Genomic DNA, 20,955 nt, shown 5'->3' on the forward strand with positions numbered 1-20,955 from the left:
TCTTCTTTTGAAAAAAGATAGGTATTGTGCAGCAACCCTCAGCCTATGGGCCCAGACAGGCCAAATAGGAGGGCTCTAAGACAGGGTGTGCAGCCTGCTGCTGGTCTCTGATCCTCCGCCAACTATTCCTTTAACTAGTCCAGGCATTTCCAAAGCTCCCTGACTAGACACAGCATCTTGGTTTCCATATGAGAAAAGGGGACTGTTCTCTGTCCCTCTCAATCAACATAGTAGCTGGGGACTGATTCTGAGGCCTGTCCTGTGCAGCCAGACTTAACCCCCCGACATCCCCGGGAAGATGAGTGAAAATGGCTGGTATGAATGAGACACATTTACTCTAAGAAGCATCTCTTCTCTGCTGCATTTACCTTCAGCATCCATCTTGCCTCTCTGGGCCTAACCGGGTGGGAGAGAAGCTAATGGGCCTCTTTTGCTGTTCCTAGACTCTGGTCCTTCCTGGGTGGACTTGGGAGAGATGCTCCAATAGGGCCAGGGTGCACAGCCACTGCCTCTCTCCCATCAGCCAGAGGCTCACAATGGGCAAAGGTCTCCAGCGAAAGCACACATCCAACACAATCCATTTCCACAAGGCAAGATGAGAGAAATGGTCTGAGCCTCTCAGAACCATGGTTTTCCCAAGAAGGAGAAGCCACAACAAGCCAAGCCAAGATAAGCACAGCAATTCTAGTCATGGGTCACCAGGAAGCTGTGGGTGGGCAGAGTGGAGTAAATTCCACCTCCAGTGCCTGGAGCCAGCAGGCAGAGAAAGTAGCTGGAGCTTCAGATTGCTTTTCAAAGGCAAGACTCCACGGTCCTATTTCAGATACCACCACGTTCCCTTAAGACATCGCACTCCTGCTTTGTTCTTTCTAAGCACCAAGGGCTGATGCAGCCAGCCTGCACCCTCGTGCCCTCCCCACCACGGCCAGGCTGCATGGGCACCACTGAGGTTCAGGGGCCATTTCCCACAGAGGTGTCCCCCAGGCACTCGTAATGCTGGTGGCTGAAAGACCAAGAACAGCACCAAAGGAAGGGATTTTATTGAGGCACCAGCCTTTTGCTCTAGCAAAATCTGAGGAGGGGATGGCCTGACCCAGTACACACTCCATGTGGGTTTCAAAAATTGGAGACAAGATCCCTGCACCAAGAAGAGAGGACAGTCTTTTCTGAGGAGGGGAGAAGGGTGAGGAGAGCCCCGCCCCTGCCCTTCCTAGAGACTGGCCCACCAGTCTAGAGATACACACAGCAAAACATCATCATGATCAGCAGGTTCTGTGCTAAAAAATTATAACTACACGGCATATTTTCTCCAGTTCTGACACCTTTTTAATAGAAATCACTGTTTTTAGGAAACAAATAGCACTTTTGTAATTTTTTTTACAATGTTTCTTTCTTTGATCTTAATTTAAGTAACACTAGGAAGACCTCAATATCTTTTATTTTCCTTTTTAATTTAAAAAAAAGTTGTTTTTTCCCCAGATACAAAGATTTTTGCCCTTGCATAAAAAAACAGTGCCCGAACGATGACACAAGGACTCACAAAGACTCACTGGACCTCACTGACACTATGATTCCTATTCTACCATGCAAGGTCTCGACTACCCTTAATTGGACTGTCAGCCTGAAAAACAGCTTTTCTATTCCTTATTTTAGTTTTTGTTACCAAAAAAGTAAATAAACAACAAAATAAAACTTTCTTTAAAGAAAAAAAAGACAAAAATAAAAAAAAGAGAAATGTCTCCATTCAATTCACACACACCTGGGTCGCGTGCTGCTTCGCTTAGGATCTTCTCTTCTTATAAATATAGAAAAGGGATGGAGCTTGTTTTCAAGTAAAATCACTGATCCACTTTTTTTCCTTCCTGAACACACACACCCTTCTTCCCTGCCTCAAGCAAGGGCCAGCAGGGCCTGGCTCTGCTTGTTCTTGGAAAGGGAACATAACAGGATCACCACAGGGACGTGCAATTCACCAAGCAAGGAAGGAAAGGGCTCGCGAGGCGTTGGGAGTGCTGGGGGTACCCACGGCAGGAGCAAGCGCTCAGGAAGAAGAACCTAGGGGCTGTTCTTGGTGTCCAGCTCTCCTGGCACTAGGCCCTCCTCGACAAGATTAAATACTGCTTATTTGATATACTTTCCCACCCCTTGGTCCCTCCCCGCCCCTCCCCTTCCCTCTTCTGGGCACTGGGGTTGGTTAAATCTCAATTTCCTTTTTTTGGTTTTATAGTAGTGAGAAAGTTTAGAAATAGGAAAGCCCACACACTCTTTGGACTTGTCTTCTCTACCTAAACAAACCTCTCTGGCAAATAAGGATCTGAAACCTGCTTTCCTCCCTCCGCCCGTCCCTGCTCCCCACCCCACAAAACAAAAACAAACCCATCGTGGCTGTGGAGGCTGCTGCAGGCACACACTGGTGTATAATAGAGAGAGTAAATATATTATTTCACTTGGCATGGTGCTGGCAAAGAACCTCCAGCTGGCACTATTTCATGTAACATGGTCCAATCTTTGCATGTACACACAGAATAAGAAGGATCAATTGGCAAACTCTGGTGCCACCTGGCACAAGCATCTTCTCTCTCTCTGGAACCAAAGAACCAAAAGAATTCTGCACTTTCCAGAAGAAATCCGGCTTTGCTTTTCTAGAGTCTTCAGTGTTTTGCCTCTGCTTGCCGCCGGGATCCCGTGGCTTCTCCTAGGGGGGCTCTGTTATTTAGTCTCTTCCCCCTGGTTACAGTTCACTGTGCAGCTCTGGGAGGATGGGGAGGGGGCCGGTGTGGAGGTGGTGGCATTGGCAGGGGGGGTGCAGTCTGGGCCATTGGAGATGGCCCCCACAGTGGCCTCAGAGTCTACAGGTTTGGAGAGGTCAATGCCGTGGATGAGGCGAATCAGTTGTTTTACCTTCTCCAGGGAGCTGTGCATCTCCTTCTGCCGGGCCAGGATGGTATTCTTCATTTCCATGCATTTCTGCAGCAAATGAGAAGGGCCTTGGCACTGAGCCTCCTACTTTTCTAACAGGCCTGGCATTCCCTGAGGGGAGGAGCACTCTCTCTCTCCAGTAAAAGAATCCCCGCTGGCTAGCATGCAGCCCCTAGACCTTCCTCTGCTCCACACTGGAGTGGGTGGCTACTACCTAAGGAAAGGGGGGCCCAAGAGGTGAGGCAGACAGGGTGAGTGGGACAAAAGCCAACTCTACTTGACACTAGCACTTTAAATCAAACTTATATTACCACAATAATACTACAAAAGTCATTAGGACAAAAACATCTCCACAGCTGACCTGAAACTGGTTTGGATGGGTTTTGGTATGCTTCTGACATGCTAATAATGGCCTTCAGACTGGACTGAGCTCTCCAGGGTAGAAAACAAGCCAGTGATAACTGGATTCAATTTGAATTTGAAGGCCTACTGGGAATCACTAGGTAGGCAAGGATTGAGAGGCAGGGCCTGGGATGGACCAGTGACATTTAGGAGAATCTAAGACAGCCCAATGCCAAAGGACTGCAGTCAATAGAACGCTTTCTCCTAGGTCATGGACTTACAGTCTTTTGCCCTTTTGCCCTCAATTGCCCACACCTGCTGGCTTCTATTTTAGGCAGGGAAAGAGATGGTAAATCTGCATGCCATGGGTAGACATGGTGAGGAGGAAAAGCAGGTGAGTGAGACAACTCAACTGCCTCTACCACCTGGTGTCCAAAGAGGGCTGAGACCGCCTCACTCCAACAAGGGTGACCTACTCAACAGAAAAGGAAACTTGCTCCTTGCTCGACAGAAGCCTCTGTACCCCTGCTGCAAATACAACCCTCTTTCCCACCTGGACAAACCAGTGGACTTACTTCCAACACTTTCCTCTAGAAACCCCTCTTCCTCTCACTGGTCAGGACAACCGGGAAATGCAATCAGCATGGTGTGGAAGAAAGGGAGCGAGGGAAAGGCCATATGGTTGGACCCATTAGCTCAGGTGACTAGAAAGAACCACATCAGGGGACCTGGTCTGTGTCACCCAGCATCAGGCAAGGCTCTACACTCTACACTCCTCCCCAACACTGTAAAGAATATGCAGGGGTGGTGGCTACACTGTTCTAACTGCTACTTTATCTTTTCAGACTAGAGACAGAAAATCCTCTCAGATTAAATCCCAGATGTTCCAGAGCTTACGTAAGGCCCCAGATACCGAGTGGCCACCTGCACCTGAGGGCTGAACTCTAAGTGGAAGGCAAACTTTGCATTTGCCCAAGTCAACCATGTTAATGAACTGAAGGAAGGATATGCACCAGCTGCTGGGCCCACGTCTGTGGTATGCATGGCAGGTCTGTGACCGCGCACCTGAGCACATCCACTGAGGGTGAGGGGACTTACACTTATAGAGCTGCTGAGCTGCTTCACCTTCTGCTCTAGCTGTTCTCGTTCTTGTTTCAAATCTGAACTCCATTTAAGTAACTTCTGTTTCTCTTCTTCTTTAGCTAAAAAAAATAAAAATTAAAAAAGCAAAAGTTTCTAACAATAAATTCTTTGAAAAGGCTACTGTGCTCAGAATACTTACCAAAGAGAAAATTCTCCCCAACGCTCCCCCCTCAGCCCCACAACCAGTGCCCAGAACCTGCCCACCTGGAATTTTCCTTTTTCTGTGTATAGGTATGCTAAGAAAATTGTCAGTGGCTTGGGCCTGGCTTTATACAAATAAGATACAACTTCTCATTTGTCTCCCCAAGAAAGTACTACACAAACTTTCCACTTCATTCAATAAAAGGTTTTCATTTTTAACTTTAAATTTCCTTTTGAAAATAAAACAAATACTGCCTTCCAGTACTTGTAAAAACAAACAAACAAACAATAACCAAGAAGAGGCTTACAAATAGGGGTATGGGGGGGCCGAGCCCGTGGCGCACTCGGGAGAGTGTGGCGCTGGGAGCGCGGGCGATGCTCCTGCCGCGGGTTCGGATCCTATATAGGAATGGCCGGTGCACTCACTGGCTGAGTACCGGTCACGAAAAAGACAAAAAACAAAACAAAACAAAAAAACAAATAGGGGTATGGGTAATTCTTTACCTGCTTTGTAGGCAATATAGGAATGAACAATTGCTAAAGTTCCAGGCCATGGAATTGCTTCTTCCTTCTTTAGCATCTGAAAAGATTTTTAGAATTTTACCTTGAGAAAGAGGTACACACATCCTCTATGTTTAACAGCAAGCAATAGTGTCTTGGTTATTGGTAGGCAAAACCCAGAAAGGATTTATAGTAGCAGTGTTGTAAAACCCTGGTCTATAATTTCTGGACTACGAAGTTCCAAACATCAGCCTGGGAGAATGATGTTCAAAGGCAGGAAGAACCAAAACACTGGAGCCCAGGCTTAGAAAGAGGCTGGGTCTTGGCTGAGCGTTCTCATGCTCCCCACCCACTCCGAACAGCTAGAACCACCAGCACAGAAGCTGCACAGCAGCATGATGGCAGCAGGTACCAGCAGCTTCGTCCTTGACCTGACACAGGCTGCCTGTCTCAATTTTAGCTTTATATGGCCCTCAAAGACAGCTTGACTAAGAGAAGTAAATACCAGTTCCAAATACTAAAGTATAACCTGGACTCTGTGTAGAAAATTATCAGAGGGTCACAAGGCAGCATCAGGAAGGGGAAAGAAAGAAAACTGTCCTACCACACCACAGAGACTGTAGGACGAGGACCAAGATTAAAAGGGGAAAACCAGAATTCTCTGAAATCTGGATTCCAAAGAACTGGCATGATCCCAACACTTGCAGAGTTACTGAGCTTATTTATTTATTACTTATTCTTTGTCTACTTCCAAAAAAAACTTGAGAGGGCTTAAAATAAAATCACAAAGACACAAATACACATGGATAATTGAGAAAAAGAGATAAAAAACCAAACAGAGAAGGAGGGAGGAGGCTACAACAGTTACTAATTTAGTTGACCCATGAACAATGTGGGGGTTAAGGATGCCAACTCCAGCTGACGCAGTTGAAAATCATATTACTTTTGAGTACCCCAAAACTTAACTACTACTAGCTACTCTTGACCTGAAACCTTACCAATAACATAAACAGTTGATTAACACATATTTTGTATGTTATACGTATTATACACTGTATTACAATAAAGTAAGCTAGTGAAATCTCTAAAAAATTTTCCAATATATTTACTGAAAAAAATCCAAGTGGACCCATGGATTTCAAACCCATGCTGTTCGAGGGTGAACTGTACAAGTATGCTGCCTTTTAAGTTCATGAAATATCAAGACGGCACTTTATAGTTAGGTCTGATGACAACAGAGGTTAAAAGTAAAACCATTGTAACTTGAATTAATCAACTGGGCACTTTCCTTTAAAGATTTTATTCCCAAAGAGGAGTTTCAAAACCATATACTGGGTTTGAACTATTCTTAGAGAATGAGGCAGAAGGGACTTTTCTGGGCTTTGACTTTCAAAAAGAAGCTAAGTCATTTCAAATACAAGAAAGCAGTTATGGTCTCTCCACCTCAGTAACACAACAGAAAATCTCTGTAGGATAGAAGGCTGTGTGTGTGAGTGCTGTGCCATAAACAGGGAAGAGGTGGCCTGGAGAAGAACAACTGGGAGAGCAAGAGACTCTGCTATTTCCCAGAATTACAGGGGAAAAGAATTCCTGCTGAGGGTGCTGTCTTTCTCCTTTTTGTCCCCTCAGTTGTCTGAACTACCCATAGTACCTGGTCCTGACATCTGGGACAGATCCACATGCCCTTGGGAATCGTTTTCAGAGGAGGGTCTAAGCAGTCCAGATGATACACACGGGAACACGTGTCGCACATCAGCAACTGGCCACTTTTTCTGCAAACGCTGCAAAAATCCTCATGAATATCACCCTATGAAATTGAGGGGAAAGGTAAGAGAAAGGACAAAAAAGGTAGAATTTTAATGTTAAAATGCACGTTCTGGATACATATAAATGTTTTAGGACAATTAGCTGCCATGGCATAGTAACTGCTCCTCTAACACGTTATAAGAGTGTTCAAGAAAAATAGAAATTATCAATGGCACAAGCCCCCACTGCTCCATACAGCTCAGATTCCCCAGGTGGGGACAGTATTCTTAATTTTAAGTTAAGGTTTACAGGAAAGGTCTGTAGCTGCCTAGGCCAAAATTAACTTTACAGATGATAGCTCAGCATTTACTATGTTTTGGTAGAGTCCAACTCACAAATCACAAATTTTACAGGCCTTGAAATTCATTCATCAAAGTGTTTCCCAATATGATACAAACAATTCTTATTACCTATCATTTTGGAGGTAGTTTAGAAGGATTAGGGAAGAAGAAAGACAAGAAATGGAGTTATACTAAACTCTCTGCTTGCTCAGGGAGAAAAAATACAGTGAAAGTTAGTTTGGAAAAGATTGTCAAGAGCAAATTAAACTCATGAACTTTCTAACCTGACGAGTTTAAAAAACCAAAGCAATAGTGGACAATGTTCTCTTAAAATCAATATTTGGCATTTGCTGTTCAATGAAACATTCTATTCTGGGAGGCTTTATTCCTCCCTAATAAAATACTTCGCCAGCTGGAAAAAGATGAGCAGCCCCAGCCCACTCTGCCTGACTTTCTCCTATCCCTACCAGTGATAGTTTTAGTACTCAGGTAAGTCTGCTGGAGCCCTCTGAGCAAAAGGCACTATCAGAAAAAGATCTACTTAAAATTTGGAGAGGACAACAGAAAAAAAAAAAAAGAGCTATTAAAGAGGTGTTTTTCAGCAAGTCATTCCCTGGCCTGTTCTTTGCACAGGGTTATGCTACTGATAAGGACACCAAGGAAGGCAAGACTGAAGGGATGTGCCAGAAGTGACCCAGCAAGTCGATGCCAATGTTGCTTTAGATTTCTTGGCCTTTCTCCAGAAAGCCTAATACAGAAATTCTGCACAGGAAGCAATGATACTGAGAGCAATGCCCAGTCCCTCCTTTCTACAATAGAACCCCCTTACTGCCACCACTGAAGGAACACATCTTCCAATGGACCTATACTTTTTCTCTAAAGGACATTTTCTCTGTAATTCACTAGCATATCTGGCAGCCTAGAAAATGGGCCGCATAAAGTTGTAAGACACATCACAGTGTGGATGGATTTTAATCTTTCTTAGTAAGAAAATGTGACCTCTCAGCAGTAAAAAAGATACTTAGTATGTGCAGAAATATTACATAAGAATGCAGCCTAAAGTTTAACTTCTAGGCACCAAGAGGTACCATGACTTTCTTTCTTCATTCTTAAAAGCAGGCGGGGTGTGTCCTTCTCCTCTAGAGGACTAGTCTTTCTTGAACCTTACCTCCAAGTTGTAATTCTGCATCTTTATGAAGTTTATAAAAAATGTACGGTTTCAGAGTCTATTTTACATAGATAAAATTATCACTGATGAAGTGAACAAGACAAACCGGAATTCTTATTCAGAGGGATTTGTTGGGATAAATAGAGTTCTGCTCACTTTCCTTTGATCCTAAAGGAGAGAAAACTTCCTATCCTATTTACATATCCTATAGCAGTACCTCCTAATACTTTTGGTGTCAGGATCCCTTTACACTCAAAATACTGAGGGCCCCAGAGAGCTTTTGTTTATATCCATTGATAATCACTGTATTAAAAATGTTTAAACTTTAAACTTTGAAACAATTACAGATTCACAGAAAGTTACAAAAGTAGTATATTGAAAAATTTTAAGACCTAGGAACACACAAGTGCACATTCTACTAGCCATCAGAGTGATGACCTCATGCACTACCTGGAAAACCCCACTGTTCAGTCTTGAGAGAATGAGAGTGAAAATGGAAAACGAAAATTTGGTATTATTGTGAAAATAGTTTTGATTTTACGACCCCCTGAAAGAGTCTCAGGGAGTCCCAGACCACACATGTTGAGAACTACTGCCCATAAAAATGAATATAATATGCCAAGATATTTCATCCAAACAGAACTGGTTCTTTGCCTAAAGAGAACAAAGAGGTCCCATGGATATACTTCATGAGGTCAAAAGGTCTAGGCTTTGGTGACTGACCAAATTATTACCATAAACCAAACGGTAAGTTGAAAGACAACTGTCCCGTGATTCTTTGCCAGGAGCTGAGGACATATGTTTTCAGTAAACATGCTGGTTATGTCAGCTGCAACTTCATCATGTGCTAAAAAATTTTATAATTATGTCAGCTTATCTTCCCTTGTCATAAAAATGACGATAATGGCAACAAGGTACGTCCTGAGGATTAGTGTCGGGCTGGGTCTTGTATTCCTGAGTCTTTCTGGATAGTTACTGATCCCCAGAAATGCCTTCCTCTCAACTCTTACTGCTTAATTAACGTTGCTGGACAGTACCCAGCAGTAACAGACAGAGCCCTGAATGTAGATTTTAATCACTGCCACTGTTGGGATACTATAAAAGTAGTAGTCAATTAACTTAAAAAAAAAAAAAAGAGAAAGAAATCCATTCCACTGGGTTTAACTTAGGAAGTTCTGAATATATTTAGTGGTTTTAGAAAAGCTTTCTTTTACCTTTAGATTTCTGATGTTTGCATTTTAAGATGAAATCTGGCAGAAGCTTTTAGTTTGTGATTTCTTCTCAGTGAATCCTTTGGGTTCAGGCTCTCAAAGAAAACCATAAATTCTCTCAACCAACCAACCAACCAACAAGAAACATTGTGTAGGAAAGAGACTCACACGCAGAACCACCAGATCACCTGTCCCCTAGCATTTGTGCACCATCCTGAGGGAGAGCCCTACCAAGAAGCAAAAGAACTGGCGATCCCTTTGGTAGTACTTGGACTGAGGAAAAGTAAGGATACTCTTTGGTGCCAGCAAACAAGGTTTCTGACAGGGACTCCTAATGCTCATGAACAGGACAGTTAGGAAACCTGTATCAATGACTAATGCCAAAAGTCAGGAAAGCTGGATGAAATGCTTAAACTTTAGAGCAACGATGAGTCCGTAGCCACCAGCTACTTCCAAGAAAGGAAACCTGTCAGAGAACAGAACTCTTCGAAGACCCCAGTCCTCCAAGGATAAATACTTCCTTTGCTGCCGCTGGCATTTTAACTCAGAATGTTCATATGGTATTCTTTTGTTCTTTGGAGAGGGGTTTGACATTATCAAATCCTAAGAACCTTTAAGTTCAAGGGACATTTTTACCTCAAGATGGTCAAAGACAAGTTCTGTAATTCATAAAAGAACTGGGAAGACTGCAAAATGAAACTTGGTTTCCCTCCTTAAACATGCTCGTCTCGTAATCTGCAGTATTTGGGAGCTTCATCTCTCTAGTTGTTTAGACCAAAAGTGTTGGAGTTATCCTTGACTATACTCTTTTTCTCATACCCCATATTCAATCCTGCTGGCTCTTCAAAACATATTTAGACTTGATCACTTTTCTCCACTCTACTTCTACCATCCTGTTAGGCCAAAGCGCCATCATCATCTCTTGTCTGGATATTCAACAGCCCCCTGACTAATCTCTCTGCTTCCATACTATTCTTCCTACAGCCCCTTCTCCATATTTCAGACACAGTGGTCCTTTAAAATCCAAGTTGATTTTGCAAACATCTTGAAAATAATAAACGCAGCCAAAAATCATCAAAGGATGCCAAAACCACTGGGTAACAGTTTTCTGGGAAACTGGATATTTATACCAACTCAAAGCTATCTCTACCAGAGGAAAAAAGCATATTTACAAGTAGAAAAATTTTATGGAAACTATCTTAAAAGATGAAAGTTAACATCACCAACAACATGACTGACTGTCATCATGGGCTCCTTCTTGTGACAAACCGTGAAGGATCTATCATCACTTATTTAGTATTCCTAAAAAAAAATGCATATCCTCAATCTTTTTTTTTTTTTTTTGGCGGCTAGCTGATACAGGGATCATTGAACCCAGGACCTTGGTATTTTCAGCACCACACTCAGACAATCCAAATGGAGAGGAACTCCATACAGTAAATGGCCTATCTTTTAAAAAATATCAGTTTTATGAAAGAGAAAGGCTGAGAAACTGTTCCAGAATGAAGGAGACTAAAGAGACAAACTCACGATAATAAATGTCAAGAGTGATCTTGGATGGATCCTGGAGCAGAAAAAACCAAAGTGTCACAAAGGCAATTATTGGGACAATTGGAGACATCTGAATATGGACTGTATATTAAACACTAATATTTTATCAATGGAAAATTTCCTTAATTTGATAACGCATCATGGATATATAAGAGAATATATTTGTTCTTAGGAGATACACACTGAAATATTTTGTGGTGAAAATTCATGAGGTTTGCAACTTCTTTACTTGATCAGCAAAAAAAATTATGTGCGTGGGAGGGGGGAGAAGCATATGTGGCAAAATGTTAACTGGTGAATCTAGGTGAAGGGCATATATGTGTTCTCTGTACCTACCATTAGTACAATTTTTCTGTGGGTGTGAAAATAAAAATTGAAAAATTATATCACTGTCTATAAACTCCAATGGTCTCCTGTTTTACTTAGAATAAAAGCCTCAAAGCCCTGCCACCTCTAGGGTCTCATCTGCCACCACTCTGGCCTGCTTGCTCTGCCCCAGCTATCCTGGCCTTCTTGCTTTTCTTTCAACATGCCATGCACACTCCCACCTCAGGGTTTGTGCCATACTGTTCCCTCTGTATGGAACACCTTCCCCAGATACTCCCATGGTTCACTCCTTCACTTCCTATCAGAGAGGCTTCCTCTTACCACTCATCATAAAATAGCAACCTCCTGCCATTACACCCATGCCCTTAATCTGTTCCATTTCTTTTCATAGCACTTATCACTACCTGACGTATTGTATATTCATTTACGCACCATGTGCCTATTCCCATGGAACATGAACTCCTTGAGGGCAGGGAGCTGGTTTTGTTCCCTTCTGTGTGCCCAGCCTCAAGATTAGCACTTGCTCAGCAGAATAGTGGCTCAGTAAGTATCCACTAAGTGAATTCACTGCTTTGTAAATGTTCATTTAAAAATTTAGAGCACTATTTCACACTCTTGCAGTGTCTGGGTGAAGGGCTACTAAGTATTTGACACTGTTTGGGGAACTTGTTTCTGATCAATTCGGCTAAACAGAGTCACTCTAAAGAAAAAGTTCTACTTCTGAAATTGCACTGAAGCAACAAACAAAGGCTGCTGGGGAACATATGCCTTGTTCATTTTCCCTACCCCCAAAACACTGATGGCAGAAACCTGTATATCTCTCAACTACATGAACTGATTTCCCCACTCCACCCCGTTTCTGAGACCTCACAGCAGATTGAATTCAGACTCTGAAAACTCTGACCAAACCCTCTCAGGTTATATTTAACATGACTCTCGAGGACATGGAAGGCCTGGGGCCCAGAAGAAAGCCACCTTACATGGCACAAAAAGAGCACTGTAGGGTTTATTGCTGCCGCAGGGTTAGTCAAGGAGGTGCAAGTTGATGAGGAGATACACATGTTAACGGTTTCCCGGTTTAAGCTCTCAGAAAGAGAGTACGCTTTTCCCAAGTTACTTACGTCTGTGGAGGTGGGGCTGGGCAGGGACACAGGCTGAACAGGTGCAGGGAAAGTGAATGTGGTCTCTGTCTTTTCATTTTCAGGGGAGTCAGGATGACTGGATGGGGGGGATGTTGGGGTAAGGGCTCCAAACCCCAGCACTGCATTGTATTTTGGAGGACGACCTATATACCGAGAGAAGGGAACAAAAGGGGAACAGGGGGAGGGAAAGAGAGGGGGAAAATGATCTTACATACCTTTGGCCAGTGTTCCTCATTGGCTAGCATGGAAAAGGAAGTGAGGTAGCAGACAGAAGGTTAATACAACAGTGGCAAAGGAAGAAAGAGAAGCAAAGATTTAAATGTCATTAGAAACAACTACATGAATCTCAAGAGAAGGGAGAATAAGAGAGCCTTAGAGAATGACAGAAGGTGCTGGCTTATGTTAAAAAAAAAAACAAAAAACAAAAACCTCACTCACCTTGGGCAGATTATGAAGTTACTAGACTACTACAATTTGAGATTTCCAATGCAAGAACCAAGACGTCAGAGCCCATTGGGAGTCAAGGCCATTTATTTTTTCATATCTTCTGTGTGCTGTTCTCTAAGATTTCTCCACAATCATCTTGTGCGTTTCCTATTCTCTCCTGTCTATATTTTGGTTATTTCACTGCTTGTAAAGGTGAAGACAGGCAAAGTAAGGAGGCAAGATTCAAGTTAACTATTCTTACCCCTTGCTGTTAGAGCTATTGAGAGATACATCTTGGGAACAGCTGGAACCTAAGAGTGAAAAAGATGCTCTGGGCTTAACAATGAATCCTAAGTATTTCTGGCCCTGGATACCCTCCCTAGTTGATTGAGAGTTGTCTTCTTCCTTTATGCGACAGACATTCTGGTGAACTACAAGTCTAGGAACTGGAGCTGTTCCAAAGTCTAACGAAAGGCCCTGTCATGAGTACTACTAACTGACAGACCTGACTTGAGCAAGAGCATTTTGAATCAAAAGTTAACAGCTACAAAGGATCTATAAATGAGCCCTATAGGTAGAGTCTAGGTCAACCACTCTTGCTATACCGCATATCAAAGTCACAGTCTTTGTCTTGTAAGGGCCAGGGCATAGCTTCTAAGTTGTGAGTGATCAAAAGTATCTGCCCAGCACACCCAAGGAAAAAGAAAAAGCCAGAGAGGTACAAAACTGACTATAAGCACTGGTATATGGTATGTAGGATCATGACTTTGCCAACAGTTATAATTTATATTAGGATTATGTACAAGAGTCACGATTCTGTCAGACATTACACAAAAATTACCTCTCCATGTTAAACTGGCAATGTCTACAGCACACAGACAGATTTTACTGGTTTGTCTTTTCTAGGGAATTTAGTATGTCTAGAAGGGGAAGATGAATGTTCTTTGTTTACCCACAGAAGACACATACTAGGCATTGTGAATGAAGGCTTTTATCTTCTGACCTTGGCAAAAGATACCAAGATTTTCTGGATCATTTAACCCCTGTCCTCTTAGCAGATACTGCCCACGAGCAGGCCAATTAATTGTGACCTCTGCCTTGGAGGGCTCTTTTCTGAGAACTGCATCAAAAGTTACTAAAAAAACTGCCAAACATAAAACAAAACAACAAAAAATAACTTACAGTATGGTTACTGTGGCGCAGGAATCAATATAATGTAATGAATTAGGGTTTCCCATCTAAACATTTTTGGCTACTTGAAGGACAGGACTGATGAAATACTAGAAGGGATTACTAACGGTAGTATATCTCTTCTGGGGGGGATGGGAAGGAAATAGTGTAGTTGTAGTCCTGCCTAAAGCAGACAAAGGGTCAGGATGACCTCCTAAGCTTCCAATAGCTCTGAGACTGTGTATGCATATGCAAAAATTAGTATGCTACTCCACTCACTCTGCAACCTTTCTAGCCTGGAACTATAATTCAGGGACACATTACCATGTGGAGAAGGGGACCTTGGGATGTATTACTGACATCAAAGAACAGTTTCAATACCTTGTTTATGAGCTCAAACCCTGAGCTACTGAGACCTATTTAGACCTGCAGGGTGAGAGATGCTGCTGCTGCTGCTGTTTTTTCTGCCCTGCCTAAGGGTAAGGTGGAATGCCCATGGGAAGGTCTGAAATATAGGAATGGAGCTCTTTAGGAATTTCTGCTTTGTAGAGCCTGTTTTGACAGTGACCTTTTGTTCTTTCACTGGAGATGCCCTCTTCTCAAAGATTCTAAGTTCTCGGTGTAGCTGTCTCTCTCAGAAACTCAGAGTCACGCTTTGGCCTCACTGGCAGCAGGACGACTTAGACCCTATTAAGAACACCTTGGCAACAGCAGTGCTCTGTTCTGCTTAATGATGCTAAAATGCTTCCTTTTACATGGTGTTCTGTTCACTGTGCTATTCATGGATGGCCTGGTAGGCTTGGGGCAGAATAGTTGCATTAAGCCATTCCCCTGAGTCAGCTCTGCCAGAATCCTAGGAAAGTCAGCTTTTGATTTAGCATACAGAACTCTAATAAGAAATCTCACTCTCTTTCCCCCCCGTTCTCAGAAAATAACTACAACAAAACTATTTTCTAAGGACAGAGGAGTTAGGTCCTAGGACAGCAGGAGGGGAGAGGGAGAAGAAACACAACACAGAAAGCAAAAGCAACAGTGAGGGAGAGATACAAAAAGGTAAAAAGGTATTCACCTCTCTTCCGGGTCCCAGGATGCATTGTGCTGTTTAGGTATGTGACTGCACTCTTCTTACGCTTTGAGGATTGAAGAAGGAAAGGTGACTGGATGAATACCATCTAATATTGGCACAAGCTAAAGACCAAGCACAACATGCCTGTCAACATGCCACCTAGTTAGTGCTAATCATCCTCAATTCTCAGTGATAAAGAGTTTTATTGTATTTGGCTCTCAGAGAATATTCCAGAACAGTCTGCCTCTGCTTCAGATGACAGCTATGTTGAAGTCAGGATGAAATAAAATTTTAAGGTAGGTTTGTATCTGCTCAGATTTTGAAAAAACAACAACTAAGGGGTAAGCAGTGAATAATAAAAAGGAAATAATGTGATGAGCCAGAGAAAAGTCCATCACTTCACAGACTGGCCAAGGACAATCAGGGTGCTGCTCTTAAGCAGATTTTCAGATGGCAGGTGCTGAACAAGTCATAAATAAAACTGGAATAGTAAAGGAAGGGCCAAGTGCTGGCCAGGAATACCTCTGGCTCAAAGACTGCTCCACTATATACTGGATTTGCTGTCGTTCTTCTTTTTCGCTCTTGCCTTTTGCTTTGGATTTCTTGGGAAAAGAAAAGGTTTATGGTTAGAAGAGACGTATAAAGAACCTAAAAAATTTAACTTCATTTTTTATCAATTGGTTTCTCATAACAAATCAGGAACAGCGGGCAAGTCTCAGTTTCACTGCAGCCTCATCAGAGGCAAGCACACTACTGGAAGCAAATATGTAGGACCATCTACCCTCACTTCTCAGAAAGCAAGACCACACTACCCCACAGTACTACTCTCTGTGATCGAGAGCTTAACAGGAGACAGTATGCGTAAACAAGCTTTCTGATTTATTTTTAGACATCTGTTTATATAGGTCTGGATGAACATTACCCATAGACTTAGACTGAGTAACCAAAGTTCATCATTCCTAAACTGAATAAGCAGGACAGGTATAGCTTTGTAAATGTTCTTAAGATTCTTATAACCTAGAGTAAATGAAAAATACAAAGACTTGTCAGAGGAGCACTTGCTAATTCATGCTGCCAGAAAAAAAAATGGTTCCCCTAAAGTGAACAGAAGTCCCCTTAATTCAGGCAATTGGGGAGGTTTTCCCAGAACATAGTATGGACAATGATAGGAAGGGAAGGGCCTGAACATTAGACAGAGGGAAGCCAATTTTTTCCCCTAAAGGAAATAAAAGTCTACACTCATTGAATCATACTCTGTTTGTGCTCCAATTTTCTATTCTAGGAATTCACTCAAACACCATATTCAGGAGCAGAGCTGTGGGTCAGCAAGAAGGCAGTGCCAAGAATATCTTCTCTTACCTTCTAGATGGTCATGTGTTACCAGCCCTAGAGACACCATGAAGGCAAGTTTCTGTACCAGAGAAACAAAAGAACAATACACTTCAGTCTAGGTTCTCACAGAGCCAACTGCAGGTTCCTAGTTAGACACTAAGGAAAGCCAGCCCAATGGCCTAGTCTTTTGAAGGGGGCTGGATTTGGATCAACCAAAAGCAGGCATCCTCCTCTCTTAGCAACCACGGAACCACTCTAGAGGTTTTCTGGTCTAACAGCACCAAAAGAGAAGGACTGAGACCTGCATCTTCTACTTTCTCAATGATAGAAATCATTTTTTTTTTTTTTTTTTAATAATTTTATTTTGTCAATATACAATGTGGTTGATTATTTTGGCCCAGTACCAAAACCTCCCTCCCTCCCACCCAACAATGTCCTTTCTGTTTGCTTGTTGTATCCACGTCAAGGAACTGTAGTTGTTATGTCTTCTCCCCCCCCCCCCAGTTTGTGTGTGTGTGTGTGTGTGTGTGTGTGTGTGTGTGTGTGTGTGTGAATTTATTTATTTATTTTTAGCTCTCACCAATAAGTGAGAACATGTGGTATTTCTCTTTCTGTGCCTGACTTGTTTCACTTAATATAATTCTCTCAAGGTCCATCCATGTTGCTGCAAATGGCAGTATTTCATTCGTTTTTATAGCTGAGTAGTATTCCATTGTGTAGATATACCACATTTTCTGTATCCACTTATCCAATGATGGACATTTGGGCTGGTTCCAACTCTTGGCTATTGTAAAGAGTGCTGCGATGAACATTGGGGAACAGGTATACCTTCGACTTGATGATTTCCATTCCTCTGGGTATATTCCCAGCAGTGGGATAGCTGAGTCATATGGTAGATCTATCTGCAATTGTTTGAGGAACCTCCATACCATTTTCCAAAGAGGCTGCACCATTTTGCAGTCCCACCAACAATGTACGAGAGTTCCTTTTTCTCCGCAACCTTGCCAGCATTTATCGTTCAGTCTTTTGGATTTTAGCCATCCTAACTGGGGTGAGATGGTATCTCAGTGTAGTTTTGATTTGCATTTCCTGGATGCTGAGTGATGTTGAGCATTTTTTCATATGTCTGTTGGCCATTTGTATATCTTCCTTAGAGAAATGCCTACTTAGCTCTTTTGCCCATTTTTAAATTGGGTTGCTTGTTTTTTTCTTGCAAAGTTGTTTGAGTTCTTTGTATATTCTGGATATTAATCTTTTGTCAGATGTATATTTTGCAAATATTTTCTCCCACTCTGTTGGTTGTCTTTTAACTCTGTTAATTGTTTCTTTTGCTGTGCATAAGCTCTTTAGTTTGATATAATCCCATTTGTTTATTTTTCCTTTGGTTGCCCGTACTTTTGGGGTCATGTTCATGAAGTCTGTGTGCACTCCTAAGAAATCAGCATCTTGAGCGACCTTAGTTTTCTTCCCATAAACATCCTCTTAAAGGGAAAAGGATTTCATACTCGAAAAGTGTGCACAGGGTTTTAAAGAACCTCCCATATAGCAAGCTCCAAATTCCAAGTACTTCACTTGTCATGACTGGGTCAGGGTTTCTTACATTTTTACTGCCGCTGATGGGACAATGCTAACTCAAAGCTAAATGATTTTTAAGAATGATAGTAGGTGGTTCTGTTTAATAACATGATTTTTCAATCAAACATGGACCTAAAAATTACAGAGTGATTTCTCTCTGACAACCACCTTTGGGACTCCATCAGAAGCTGGGTTGATTAGAATACTGACCCCCACCTGACCCCCTGGAATGTTAAGATACTTCAAGCTGGAGAGAGTAACAGATTGATTTCTATTCCTCTCTTTGGTTGCATGTCGTCTGAAAAGTATGTCTTCATTTTCTGTTGTACAGTGGTACATGTCATTTCTAAATATGCCAAATAATACACTAATTTATTTCTTTGATGAATAAAGAACATCATCAGTTCTTAAGAGACATACTCCTGTAGAGTTATTTATGCCATGGTTTGGTCTTTTAAAATCCTGACATCTTATCCTCAACATTAAATACTATAATACTTTTGCCTGAAGTGATAGGTTCAGCCTATTCAAGACATATTCCTTGAGCAAGCCACTTGAGAACACAGAAATGTTCTTTACTGGTACCTTCAGAGTCCTGAAGAAATGTTTGTATTTTATTTCTTATTTTGAAACTTGGGCGAGCACCTATCCCCTTGACAGCCAGGGTACTTTGATAAGAAAAAGTAATCTTAGACTTGCTGCCCATTTTTTTACACTGCATGTTGAAATGGCATACATTTTGTGGTTGCCAATGAACTACAACATTCCTAATTTTCATTATTCCCTCAAAATATAATCAAGATCAGAAGGCTGTCCACCAACTGCACTGTGTTAGTAAAGCCGTGTATGGACTGACATTCAGATGCATCCTCTTCTAATCAAGCAACAGCACCTTCTTGGCCAGTCACATCCAACTTGTCTTTCCCAGTCCAGATCAAACTCACGAAATAATTATTAAATAGAAAAAAAACCTTCCTCTCTTGTCAAGGAACAGATTTTCAATGATAGGCAGAATAAAAATAAGTCATAAACTTTTGTCTCATATATATATACCTCATGTATGCCAAGAGCTATTTACTCTATGGCAGTGATTCTGTCCAACTAGAAGGTGAAATATCTGCTACTACCCATGATGGTACTTGCTTGCCCACACTGTGTGCCACTGACATAAGACATCTTTCAGTTTCTCTTGATAAGAAAATTTTGCTAATAGTGTTCTCTATTTTTCCTCCTGTAAGCATAATACTTGTCACTAATTTTGTGGATGATTTTACAAATTTCTCAGCAATTTGTGTGACCAGTACTTCTTTTTGGCTCAAGTTTTAGGCACTTCTCTAAAGATACAATTAGAAATCAATTTATTTCATATGTGTTTCAGAAAAACCTGGACTGGCTCAATAAATCATTGCTTTTTTTAAAAAATGACATGAAGCTTTGATGGCTTCAAGCCACTATTTGACATGGTTTCATTACAAAGAAAGCACTAAGGATAGAGAAAAATAGATTACTGATCTAATAAAATTCAACTATCAGATATTCATCATCATATTAACTGTCTACATTTTTCTTTTATAGCTGCTTGTGCATAAGAATCAAATTTAAAAATTGTCTTGTCTAAGGACATACAGATTCACATTCTGTATTTGTACCAGGGTCATGTTTGCTACTTATGTTTATAATTCTATTCTAAGTTGTAGTATAGATGTTACTATTTTCAACTCTGCTTTTATACTACTATAAACTACTTTTGAGCTTCTAATTCATTTGGAACCTGGGGTTCTAATGCAATACAATGGTAATAACAAAAATGCACATTTAACAACTATAATCAACACAGGTTGAGCATCCAAAATGCTTGGGACCAGAAATGTTTCAAATTTTGGATTTGGGAATATTTGCATTTTTCTTACTGGTTGAGCATCCCCTAATATGAAAACCCAAAATCCAAAATATTCTAATGAGCATTTCCTTTGAGCATCACATAAGCACCCGAAAAGTTTCAAATTTTGGAACACTTAGAATTTTGAGTTTTTGAATTAGGGATGCTCAATTTATAATATAACATTAGCTGAATGAACTGGACATCTTATAAATGTTGGTTAAGACAAAGGTAACATAATAATCATTAGAATGTAATGGGAGAGCTGAGAAAATTATCACGGATCTTACATTTCAAATTTGTAACATGTACATGAACAACATCTTTTCAAAACGCTTCCTTTAAAACAACCAAAATGCCTATGTGCCAGACCACGGACCCCCAGGACCACACTATTAAGAAATCTGCCCTAGACCTGCCTGACTTGGCAAAAACATTGTTAAATAATAAGGAGGCACAAGAGAAGGAACATCAAGTGATTCAGAGAGCAGGTATCCCTCCTGGTATGTGAGAATAAACTGCACATAGATAGACTGAGCCATGACTTTGGAGAGGTGAGCCTACCTGAGGATTCTCTTCCCGTTTTGGTTTGGGTACCGCAGGTGGGGTGATGGTACGGCTCTCTGTTTGTTTCTCATCTGTTTCTGTGTGAGATTTAACTGTCTAGGAGAGAAAAATTAAATAAAAATTGAGAATTCATTTTTTATTAAAAGAAGGAAAACAAATAGCAGTTTAACTGTAGCCAACAAGAAACAGAAGAACATATTCATATTTGGGAACATATTAACAAAGAAATTAATATAGTAGATTTCATTGGGGGGGGAGGAATGTAAAGCCCCAGTTGAAGTTATTAAATTACATAACTACAGAAAATATGAATCTGTAAGCACAACACCCTAAATTATACAAAAATATAAATCCTTGGTTTAATTCCTATGTATGAAAGTACTTCAAAAAGTTTGTGGAAAAAAAAAG

General features: G+C 41.4%; 1 protein-coding gene across 7 annotated transcripts in view; it reads right to left on the bottom strand.

The window, feature by feature from the left end:
- Positions 1–2,184: 2,184 nt before the first annotated feature.
- The window catches only part of PHF21A (PHD finger protein 21A), a 170,936-nt gene continuing 152,165 nt past the window's right edge, over positions 2,185–20,955 (bottom strand). For all 7 annotated transcript variants that reach the window (XM_063093241.1, XM_063093242.1, XM_063093236.1 and 4 more), the window contains 9 exons: positions 20,545–20,643; positions 16,554–16,605; positions 15,717–15,796; positions 15,198–15,258; positions 12,512–12,675; positions 6,698–6,853; positions 5,050–5,125; positions 4,360–4,463; positions 2,185–2,967 (listed from right to left, as the gene is read on the bottom strand). In XM_063093241.1, the coding sequence (XP_062949311.1) occupies positions 2,710–2,967; positions 4,360–4,463; positions 5,050–5,125; positions 6,698–6,853; positions 12,512–12,675; positions 15,198–15,258; positions 15,717–15,796; positions 16,554–16,605; positions 20,545–20,643 (1,050 nt within the window). In that variant the 3' untranslated portion in view covers positions 2,185–2,709. The remainder of the gene's footprint in view (positions 2,968–4,359; positions 4,464–5,049; positions 5,126–6,697; positions 6,854–12,511; positions 12,676–15,197; positions 15,259–15,716; positions 15,797–16,553; positions 16,606–20,544; positions 20,644–20,955) is intronic.

This window comes from Cynocephalus volans, chromosome 4, assembly GCF_027409185.1.
Source record: "Cynocephalus volans isolate mCynVol1 chromosome 4, mCynVol1.pri, whole genome shotgun sequence".
Taxonomy (NCBI): Eukaryota; Metazoa; Chordata; class Mammalia; order Dermoptera; family Cynocephalidae; genus Cynocephalus; species Cynocephalus volans.